The 12,170-nt window shown below is 40.0% G+C and overlaps 1 protein-coding gene across 11 annotated transcripts in view; it reads left to right on the forward strand.

Moving 5' to 3' along the window:
- DLG1 (discs large MAGUK scaffold protein 1) overlaps positions 1-12,170 on the forward strand; it is a 360,129-nt gene that overhangs the window by 115,584 nt on the left and 232,375 nt on the right. For 6 of the 11 annotated variants that reach the window (XM_075938326.1, XM_075938327.1, XM_075938324.1 and 3 more), the window contains exon 5: positions 11,804-11,902. The exons of 4 other annotated variants lie outside the window; for them this stretch is intronic. In XM_075938326.1, coding sequence (XP_075794441.1) covers positions 11,804-11,902 — 99 coding nt within the window. Of the gene's footprint in view, positions 1-394; positions 1,174-11,803; positions 11,903-12,170 lie in introns of those variants that run through there. One more of the 11 variants, XM_075938336.1, reaches the window with a different exon arrangement.

Here is a 12,170-nt window from a genome sequence, read left to right on the forward strand (position 1 = left end):
ATATTAAGTTACTAAAATGATACACAATTAGTACTCCTTGAAACAAATTTAAAAATAAACATAACCATGACATGTGCTTGACATGGATTAGAACCTCAGTGTATTACCAATTGAAAGAAGCAATGCAGTGCTAATTAGTGGTTTCCTGCCTTTGACCATGATTTCCAAAAGCACCATAAATAGGTTAAATATAACCACGTAGAATAAACTGGTTGTACTGCATTGAAGATGGACGTTGTCCTTTTCCCCACCTTCTTTATGTCCTTGTTTCTAAAATCAAAATATTAGAAAATCAGTGGTAGTGTTAGCTTTCTCTTGGAATATTGTCTTGTATAAGTATGCTATAAGCTTATTTTTATTGTTCAGTTAAAAATATTTAACTAGTGCAGTTAATGAAAAAGCACAGTTATATACATGTTCTCTGTTTTTGTTCATTTCACATTTATAATTTAAGCAGTGACAAAGTAGTATTGGATTTTACTACAGTCAGGGATTGAAACTTGGTTATTTAGTGATCCTGCCTTTCACCACGCAGTGCATTTTTTCATGCAGTCAGAGGATCTTCCTAGTCCACTGCTTATAGCATCCTACTGTACCTGCTAATCGACTCACTTCCTGGTTATCGGCTAACAAAAGGACAAGAGCTTTGATCCCTGCAGACCTTGGAAGGGATAATAGTACAAAAGAAAATCAGGTTTGATTGCATTTTTGGTTGCAGTAATGAGTACGCTTTCAGATGAGTAATAGATATAGGAGATAAATATACTGATAGATGGATACCACTTGGAGGAAAAAAAATGAGCCTCAGTTACAGAGATAGTATCCACAATTTGCAAATGATGCTGCTGTAATTCTAGCTGCAGTTTTTACTGATCATTCACCGCTGAGCAGTTGGTAGGCAAGTGAGACTGCCTGGCAACCACCTGCAGAGCTGCAGAGATGAATTACATTTTTGGAAACAACACACTCCTGTATTCTCGTGCCAATCGAGGCAGCAACACTATTTCCAACCATAGCTCTGTAGGCCCAAAGCCGAAACAGTGGGCAAAAAAGGGCTCGGCAGACGAACTACGAAATGAGCCTGAGCCTTCTCGCTGGCAGCAGATATTGGCATTTTTCAGTGGTGGACACAGCTTCATTGACTGCATTTCTGTAGCTGCGAGCTCCCATCAGGTAATGTAGCACTTGTTGAAATTATTTAGTATCTGCATTTTATGATTACTGATAATTCAGGAATAGTAGGCTGTAATATATGCACACCCCACAGAATCTGCAAGTTATGTTTGTATATCTTTATTTCATTTCTATATCTTTTAAATGAAGCTTGACATAGTATGTTTTAGGATTAATGCATGAAAATGGAATTAAAATCATTTAATTTGATAAAAAATGTGCTCTCATTTTTAAATAGTCTCACTTGAAATGGAAACCATAAAAATAATAAAATTATATATGAATTAGGGACATTAAACACTAGAATACTAGCTAGAATTTTAAATTCAATGACAATTAAAAAATAATTTAGCTAAATGTCATTGCAAGATGACTGTTAAAATGAACAGAATGGATATTGTTAGTTAAACGTAATCCTGCAACCCTGGGAAACAGAGTTTGCTGGATTAAAGATTTTGCTGGGCTATGGAGAGAATGAGGGGCATAGGGGTAGGATGCTTGTCTGGTGCTCTGCATCTCCTGCCATTCCCAGGTGCTGCCCCGCCTCCCCATGGATCCCATAACCTCTAGCAGAGCATGTCTTTGTGCTGGTTTTCCCCCAGCTGATGGGGAGTGGAAGCAGAAGCTTGCAGAGCCACTTTGACCTCTGCCAGCCAGGGTCTTTACCACAGGTATTCCTGAACTAGGGACACCTGGAGTATGGAGGTTCTAGTATATTTGTTATATATCAGAACTACTGGGTTATAATTGCATGTTTAATCATGCACAAGCAATCTACCAATGAGATTAAAATTATATTATTTGTGTGGAATATACATTAATGTTATCATGTCTAGGTTGTACATATAAGAGCATACCCTTTGTTACAAAGATAAACGTCTATGCAACTATTTTAAACTATACCCAGTGCCAGGTTTATGTAGGAGAGAGATTCCACATTGAAACAGGTAAAGAGGATGTAGGATGATACATTTGGATTGTGAGGGTTTTTTGGAAAGGTCAGAAGGGAAGGAACTCTAACAGAAAAGTATGAGACTTGCCCATTTTTTGGGAAAAGGAGTAATATTATAATGTGTATATGCCTGTGGATAATTGGTAATGCAACGTTGGGCATGTAGGAAATATGGAGATTTTAGAAGTTCTATATTATAATTGTGTAGCATCATTTTGTTTATTGATGAGCTAGATTCATCTTTTACTTCAACTCATTTCTAGCTATCTAAAAACCTAACTTCTTAAGGTTGTCATTTAACATGGGATACTATGAAATCATGTAGATATATAATTATTTACATATATTTCCAAGTATGTGCTTTTGGCATATTTACCTCTGTAGCAAATCCGTAAGGTGTAAATGTTATCCTAGCTGTTAACTAATATTTTTACTTGGACTTATTTAGAACTAATCATAGAATACTAGGACTGGAAGGGACCTCGAGAGGTCATCGAGTCCAGTCCCCTGCCCCCATGGCAGGACCAAATACTGCCTAGACCATCCCATGTAGACATTTATCTAACCTACTGTTAAATATCTCCAGAGCTGGGGATTCCACAACCTCCCTGGGCAATTTATTCCAGAGTTTGACTACCCTGACAGTTAGGAACTTTTTCCTAATGTCCAGCCTAAATCTCCCTTGCTGCAGTTTAAGCCCATTGCTTCTTGTTTTATCCTCAGAGGCCAAGATGAACACGTTTTCTCCCTCCTCCTTATGACACCCTTTTAGATACCCGAAAACAGCTATCATGTCCCCCCTCAGTCTTCTCTTTTCTAAACTAAACAAACCCAATACTTTCAGCCTTCCTTCATAGGTCATGTTCTCTAGACCTTTCATCATTCTTGTTGCTCTTCTCTGGACCCTCTCCAATTTTTCCACATCTTTTTTGAAATGCGGTGCCCAGAACTGAACACAGTACTCCCAACTGAGGCCTAACCAGCGCAGAGTAGAGCGGAAGAATGACTTCTCCTGTCTTGCTCACAACACACCTGTTAATGCATCCCAGAATCATGTTTACTTTTTTTGCAACAGCATCACACTGCTGACTCATATTTAGCTTGTGGTCCACTATAACCCCTAGATCCCTTTCTGCTGTACTCCTTCCTAGACAGTCACTTCCCATTCTGTATGTGTGAAACTGGGGGGCCGGCGGAAGCAGGGCTGCCGGGGGGCGTGAGGTCGGGAGTAGGGAGCTGCCTGGGGAAGATGGCGGGGGAGGAGGGGGAGAAGCGGCTGCCAGAAGCAGGGCTGGACGCGGGCAGCGGGGCTGGCCAAGGGAGATTGGGAGGAGAAGGGGGGGAGAACTGGCTGCCCGGGAGGGGGTTGGGGGAAGTGGGGCTGGCCGGAGGCACAGCAGGGGGAATGAATCGGCCGGCGGGGAGCAGGATTGACCCGTCCATATGCAGATATCGAGGTGCCCCCCCCCTGCAAAGCACGAGTGTGTCTGGCCCAGGGATTCTATTGTGTCCCCTCCTCCCCCCCGAGTAGTTGCATACTGTCTGACTGGTAGACACACTCATGCAGTCTGAGCACATTTACCAGCCAGGCAGTTCGAAACTACAAACTGATACATCTAGTAATAATAAAAATTACCTAATGAGAAAATACCAGACATATTATATGTCTGGTATTTTCTCAGTTTGTTTTTTGTGTGTTGATATTTTTGGACTGCAAAAAACAGTACGGGAAAAAAAAGGGTTCCAACTTAAGTAAAAAGTTTGGGAAACCCTGGTCTAACCAGCTTTCTATCTCTTACACTCCATTTATCAAATCCATAGTCCTTAACTTGCTGGCAAGAATATTGTGGGTGACCATATCAAAAGCTTTGCTAAAGCTGTCACTGGGGGTTTTGGTAGGACCAGAAACAACTTATTTGAATATTCATCATTTGATTAATGAATATGCAAATATACAAATTAACATTACTGATCCTCTAAAAGTTTGAGACTGGATTTACTGGTCCCCATGTCAAAAAGTTTGGGACCCCCTGCATAGAGGTGTGCATGTGTCAGCACCTATGATACCTCTAGTAATTCAGGCACCCTGGCACCGTCTGCCTTGGGCTCAGGTACCAATCCTAAAGGGTCCAGGCTGCAAGCGAAGTTGGTGCTTTCAAAGACTCTGTCACCAGTGACCACATCAGTGTAGGCAAAAGCAAGAATCTGAAGCATGGGCCTTGTGCCTGAAGCAAAGTAAGCAATAGTTATACCATGATTAACAGACGTGCTTTGTCAAAAACAGATGTTTGCCTGCAAGTCAGTGTGTCTCGGCACTAAAACTTCTAGCACTGCTAAAAGCATATGAAATATGTAAATACATTCCACCAGGACAGTACAAGGACACCCCAACTTAGTACGTAATAAAATAGTTTAAAACAGGAGTAAGAGCATAACAATGGGTGGTGAATAGGAATGTTTTGAAGGAAAGGGAGGTACCAAACATTTCATTAATGCATAAGACGATATGTAAAATGTGTATCATAGATGGTTTGTCTCTGTATGAAAGTTGGGGTACCTCTGTTTAACTCTTGGTCTGGCCTAGGTATGCTGACTATCCATCCTGGATTTTCTGGGACAGCCCCAATTTTTAATGTCCTCTTGGGCTGCGAGTGGGGGTACAGGGAACCGGCATGCAGCTCAGCAGTGCTACGGGGCGGGGGCACGGCGCAGGGAAATGGCACGGCTCAGCTGGGTTGGGAGGGACTCACGGAACCAACTAGGTGGGCGTGGGCTCAGAGAACCAACACGCTGCTCAGCTGGGGTGGGGGGTGGGGGCGCAGGGAACTGATGTGCCACTCCTACAGGGAGCATTACAGCACACAACCTAGCCCTTATAAGCAGGGCAGGTTTTACACAATATTCACAACTTCATCTGTGTACCAGTCTCGGGTCCCAGAGGAGCATGACATACAAGTCCTAGAGGAATCATCTCCAGATGCCTCACTTCCAACCAATTCCTTATCTTCACCAGATGAGGTTGTAATGCCTCCAGCACCTTCTGCAGTGAATGATTTTGTGCATTTTCACAAGCTCTTCAAGTATATAGCTGCAGAACATAGTCACTACAGAGGAATTTTGGGAGCCTCAACATGACCTCATGATTATCCTCCAGGCAGCACCATGAACCAAAATAGTTCTTCTAATCAACCCAGCTATTTTGAACCCTGACAATATGATCAGGCAAATGCCCTTCTCTATACCACCAACTTGCAAGAGGGCAGACCAGAAGTACTATGTACCCACTAAGCGTTCAGAATTCCTGTTTACCCACGCCACATGGAACTTCTAGGTGGTAAAAGCCGCACGTCAACCTGCAAAGCAGCAATACTTGCACACTACACCATCTAATAATGACAGCAAGAGGCTTGACTTCGTTGGCTACAAAGCATACGCATCCTCTATGCTTCAGTTCAGTATTTCAAATTACTTGGCTCTACTTGCTAGATATGCTTTTAAGAACTATTCCAGATTAATGGACCATGTGGATGATATCCCAGAGGCAAACAAGCCACCATTTAGGGCCATTGTTGCAGAGGGACGGATTATTTCCTAGTGCCCTCCAAGCTGTGCTAGATGCAGTGGATGCAGCTATCAAAACAATGACAACTGCATAAGTTTTGTGTTGAGCCTCCTGGTTTTCCCCAGCCATGTACCTGCATGAGATACAGGGTATAGTGGGGGATGTGCCTTTTGATGGCGATAAATTCTTTGCCAGCAAAACCAATGAAGTGCTCAGTACTATGAAGGACTCATGCACTACCTTTCACATCCACCCCCACCACCACCCCCCCACCAACAGATGCTGGCAATAGTGATATCAACTCTACCAAGGGCTACACTACTCCTTCTACATTCACCAGCATTCAAACAATAACCAAGCCAAGAATAGAACCTGCCCTCAATACAAGCAACCTTCAGGCTCAGCACTGCATCCATCATCTGTGAGCAAGAAGATTGAGGCCTTGATTGAGGGTCTAGAATCCCCCCTCCCTCCTCAGAAGATTCTATGCCAGTCGTGAGTGTACACACCTTTGAAAACCTCCTCTGCCCATATTATTACCAGTGGGCCGCTATCACCTCAGACAGATAGGTGTTTGATATTATTCTGTCAGGGTATACTATCGTTTTCCTTTCCAAACCACCCACACATCCTTCATCCTTGTCCCTCTTCAGGGACTTGTCTCAGAAGATGCAACTTCGACAAGAGGTGCTCCACCTGTTGGATCTGGGAGCCAAAGAACCAGTCCCACTTCAACACAGGGGAAAAGGGTTCTACTCCTGATATATATATTTTTTAAACTCAGAAGAAATCAGGAGGCTGGAGAGACATCCTCGATCTGCACAGACTTAACAAGTTTGTCAGAACACATCATTTTCACATGGTCTCCACCATAATCCCAGCATTGCAATAAGGGGACTGGTTTTCAGCCCTCTACCCCCAGAATGCTTATTTCCATGTCCTAGTCCATCTCGCTTAAATGAGATTCCTGAGATTTCCAAGTTGCTCAGGATGGAATTGGTGCCTATCCTTGATGATGACAATGCTGTGTTCAGGGCAACCACCCTCTGAGTGGCCTCAGATGCAGCAAATTCAGGAGCCCAAACATGGCTTTGACTCCTTCTATGAGGCACATTTCCTTGTCAGTGAAAGCTGAGTATTAAATCCAGGACCTCCCGTTCAGTGGCCTGGCACTGTACTCAGACAGTAAATTTCATGGCCTATAAGGCTCTAGAACTACCTTCCACGTGCTGGGCTTTTATATTCGAGGCCAGTAAGAAAGCAACAGTCCTATAGGTTTGGGACCCAATCTTGAGCAGAGGCATTCAGAGGCCACCTCAGAAACTTCTGCTCTATTTTCCCTCCAGGCACCTCTTTGAATGGGTAGTGACTTCCCCTCAGTGGTTTTCATCTCTCTCATATGGTAAACCGACTGAAGAAATATTATAGCAGTTACTTATTTTCAGGACACCACACGTGACTGAGCAGGTGTCAGATGCCTCACACCTTGGCTGGGGCACTCACCTCCGCGGCCTTCCCCCGGAAGAAATGTCACTCCCCACAAATGTTAGGAAGCTCCAATGCAGTGCACAGGGCTTGTGGAGTCTTCCTAGCTCACCTGTCAGAGTTCTCATGCTCAAGACAGTCATGATGTTCTACTTCTACAGGCAGGGAGGAGTTTAATTGTTGAACTCCTGGTGTTCTGCGAGGAAGTGGTCTGTCTGTATCCTCCATGACATTCATCTGGAAGTGTCTCACCTCCCAGGGTTCAGGAACTCATTGGCCAAATGGCTGAGCAGATATTTCTCTCTTCACCACAGTGGGCTCTACACCCAGAGGCAGCTTCAGTTCTCTTTCAGAAGTTGAGCACTTCCAAGTGGACCAGTTTGCCACCAGGTAGAACAGGAAATGCTGCAGTTTTTGCTCCAGGCAAGTGTTAAGCAATGGGTCCCTGTGAGATGCCTTCTTCCTGTTGTGGCAGGGGGTGAGGTGGGGGCTGTTCTGTGCCTTTCCCCCAATTCCACTTGTCGGCAATGTCCTGTTGGAGTTCAGCCAGAACAAGGCTAGAGTCATCCTCATTGCCCTGGCATGGCTGTGCCAACATGGGTGCGGCACTCCGATGCTCCTGCCGTTGTCCCAAGATCATGATTGCCTGCTGCACTCTGACCTGAGTTGGGCCGCTACACAGTTTTTTTTTTTAAATAAAGTGTGAGCTTGTCTACAGTTGAATTTTAAATTGAAGTATCCCTGTTTTGATTCTGTGATTCGGTATTACGTCAGTGATATGTTGTGTAGCTCTTGATTACTTCCACTTTCAGTAGATTAGACTTGGCAACTCCATGATTATTAGTGGAATAGCTGTCAGTTCCTGTTTGTGTCTTAATATCCAAACCATCAGATAACTATGGAGCCTATTTCACGCTGAATCTAAGTCAGAAGTGCCTTAAATATTCACAGTTCTTTAGTTAAATGCCTAATAGCATGAAATGCAACCACACCTTTTTAATGTTTTAAGATGATAAAGTGCAATGTCTCCAACTACAGCATATTTCTCCTGTCATTTGTGTGGATTTTTCATGCTGCAGAAACAGGAAAAAAATTAAAATGTGATTGTCAAATTATAAACATTGATGTGATGAATTCAGGTCAGATAAGATACTATATTTAACTTTTTAAAAAACTGGCTAGATTTTAAACTTATAACAATAAATTAGATGAAAGCATCAGATATACGTGGAAATAAATTGTATTTTACTTTAACTTGGGTTAATTGCAGGATGTTAAAATGCCAGTAAAAATTTCAAGTGATATGAAAAAAGTGTACAAACATACTGTAAATACTGAATACACTTTGGTATGCCTGTACCTTGTTGTTTGCAAATTTTGGAGAGATTTTGGGGATAAAATATAAGGAAGTTTTGGGGGAGGAAAAAATTTTGTCTGAGAATTTTAATTTTTTGCTGTTTATTAACAAGTTGAAATGTTAGAAAACCTTTGCCATCCACTCAATAATCTATGAACATCATTGATTATTTGTTTTCCAAAGGGAGCATTGTGTGTAGAGCTTAATGATATTCTTTAAATAGAGCAAGTAAGAGTGCACACATGCGCAGTACTGGCTAAAATAGCATTTTGCTCTTTGTTTTCCTATCAGATAACTCACAACATGAAAGAATTATTTTGAAACCTTTCTAAAATCAGCATACATCATTTTTTAAAATACAACATTAATTTTCCAAAAAGGGTAGTGTATTTTACCTGTCTAATGGCCAATTACCGTCATGACCACAATTGTGATGCTCCAGATGGCTGTGAAATTGGAGCCGCCAGGCTTGCTGATTTTACAAGGAAGCCCAGGATGGAAGTGCCTCAGAGTGTCCATCTTACATGGTTAGAGCATCCTTTTCAGCATCATCAGCAGGCACTGAATGTTCATACATCTTTTAGTTCAGCAACATTGCCGGTGTGCTCAAAACACAGAGGCAAGTTCACAAATCTACGTGATAGTGTAAAAAAGAGTCCTACAAAAAGCACAGCCAAAGTGAAAGCTAGTAGTGGCTGGTGGTCTGATGGAGCATGGTCTAACTGTTCCTTAGAAAAGGTATGTATTTTCAAGTACCAGATGTTTTTAGATAAAGGGTTGTTTTTGTCTTAGTAAATTATTTTATGCCTTCAGGAAAGAAAATTATATAGTGTACAATGGGCATTCTGTACAAACTGTAGAAAATGTTGATTATACCTCTTTTCTGTAGTCTAATCTTTAACATTTTCTTCAAATTTCAGTTTACATACATGTACTGGTTGTTGTTTGTCCGCTAAGGAGTCTGTTGTTGTTCTCCTAATTGGACTTTGCTGTTTACAGTGCATTTTGTATGATTGTGGAGAAAAGCTGAATTCCTTTCATAGTAGAGTTCATCCCATATTTGTGCTGTAGCAGTGCTAAAAAATGCCCTGTTTCAATTATTTTTTTTGGAATGTGTGCACAATACTTTTTATTGCTTTCATTTTAACTTCCACTTCATTGTACTGGAAAGATTGTTCTGTGTTTTGTTGGGAATGGGGAAAGGAGGATGTTATTGTGTTACTAAATTTTTGCTCTTTTATGGAATACTCTGGGGCTCCATACACTGGCCTCACCAGTTAATATCTTGATTATTTCTGTTTTAAATAGTCTGTTTATAAAGCAAATCACATGTAATATTTAAGTTTTTTAAATGATTCAATTTTGGTTACAAAAAATAGATAGGCCTAATTCAATGCAAAATCCCTATGCATTTATGTGACAATTAGGTTGTTTATCATCTTAATGTTTCACAACTCTCTTTTATGCAAATTTCTCAGACAGCATAAAAGTTAACACTGGATGAAATATACGAGTAGTAAAAATGTGGTAATATGTATTTCTGTATAAAATGTGTATATATAGATATTGTATCCGATTTTAAAATATAATATGAAAATGTATTTTAAAATAGTATGCAAAGACAACAAGGAGTCCTGTGATACCTTAAATGCTAACAGATTTATCTGGGCATATGCTTTCATGGGCAAAGATCCACTTTGTCAGATGCATTGAAATCGAAATTACAGAGGCAGGCATAAATATACTTATATTTATGTATATTTATGCCTGCCTCTCTAATTTCTGCTCCAAAGTATCTGATATTCTGATACTTTTTTAGAACAATTTAGTAGCAATCCCTTAAAATATTAATCTATTATTTTCTAATATTAAAACAGTTTCATATAGGAAGTGTTCTGAAATGTCTTTTCTTGCAGTGTAAAAGTGCTTAAATTAATTTAAAATATATGATGCATAATTTTGAAATCTTTTCATCCTTTCTATTTGATCTTTGTTTTAAAATTTTCCCTATTTGTTGTCTTGTATTATGCTTAAAATCATGTTGTTTTAAATTTAATTAGAACATCAAATTTTTATATACAATGTAGTTCTCAAAGACTTATGTTCTTCTTTTTTCCAGATAGGTATTTTAATGGATGTTGCTTGTAGTTCATGTTGTTTAGTGCTTGGCGGTGGAACAGTGTTTTAAATTATGTTCCTTTAAAAATTATTTACCTCCATGTAATTTTAGCACAGAATGGTGTCCTATATTGTGTTTAATGCTTATCTACATGTTTTGTTCTTTTGAGTTAATTAATTCCTAAACTGATATAATTAATTGAGTAGCCACCTAAAAGTTCATAAAGGTTTTTATATTTGTATATTGTGTTTTATTACAAACACCTTTATATTGGTAGGACTGAATCCACACTAGGGAAGTGCAACAACTTAACTAAATCAATTTTTCTACTCATTTTGTTGAAATCAATACAAAATATGAGTCCAGCCCTTTCTATTTTTCTTTCTCAAATAACCAGAAACTATGATAGTTATTTATTTTGCCAGTTGTTTCCCTTCAGTTTCCCTACAGTTTTCCACTGTAGATGAGTGTTTCTCAACCTTTTTTTTAAGTACCTCTTTTTTCAAAAAAAAAAAAAAAAAAAAAAAAGTACCCCCAGTACCTACAGTTTTCTGACACAACATTTTTTTTCTACCATTGCAATACATTAGTTTAAACAACTTAATCGTAGCCGGGCGGGTGATGAAATTTTGGATGTAAAAAGTACAAAATTAATAAAACACTGTAAAACTTAAAACAAAACTTCAGTTTTCTCCAAATTTCACGTGTTGACATACCCCCTAGACTTCTCTCGAGTACCGCTAAAGGTACTCGTACCACTGGTTGAGAAACACTTCTGTAGATATCATATGGTATTATTGTGATCTGGGTCTAATGCAAACTGAAGTCAGTGGAAGTCTTTCCATTGACTCCAGTAGGCTTTTGATCAAGCCCTTCCTGATCCTGAGTGAGTAGTGATTTGAAGACAGTAGGTATTATAGGCATTCATAACCTCTCAGTTTGGTGTCCTGTGTTTGTAGGTACTGTATGCACTATGTATTATGAGAGAACATCTTTATGTAGTTAAATCTATTGTTTAAAGATATCACCTTTAAACTTTAAATGTTTTTAAATTTCTACCTTTTGTTACACATTTCCTCAATTTGTATGTCTCATGTGTTTGAGTGTTTTGCTATTTGTATTTTTTTCTTGACCTTATTTATTGATAATTTTTAGCCAACAGAAGCTGTTCCTCCCTCTTCTCCCATTGTCCCTGTGATCCCTGTCCTGCCAGTCCCTGCTGAGACCACTGTCATCCCATCCTCTACATCACAGGTTTTTATTCTCTTTTTTTCCCCCCCATTTTCATTTATTTTATTGCCATTTTTTTAAATAACACTTTCCCACTGTTGCAAGCAGGTATGCACTATAAAGTGAATACTTTATCAGTTTATATACAGTCAAAAGTAAGTACTACAGCATTTGCTTGATGTAGGGATGTAAGAGTATAGTTCATAGAATCACAGAATCATAGAGCTGGAAGAGACCTCAGGAGGTCATCAAGTCCAGTCCCGTGCCCAAGGCAGGACCAAACCCAAGTAAA

The sequence above is a fragment of the Pelodiscus sinensis genome, chromosome 10 (genome assembly GCF_049634645.1).
Source record: "Pelodiscus sinensis isolate JC-2024 chromosome 10, ASM4963464v1, whole genome shotgun sequence".
Lineage (NCBI taxonomy): Eukaryota > Metazoa > Chordata > Testudines > Trionychidae > Pelodiscus > Pelodiscus sinensis.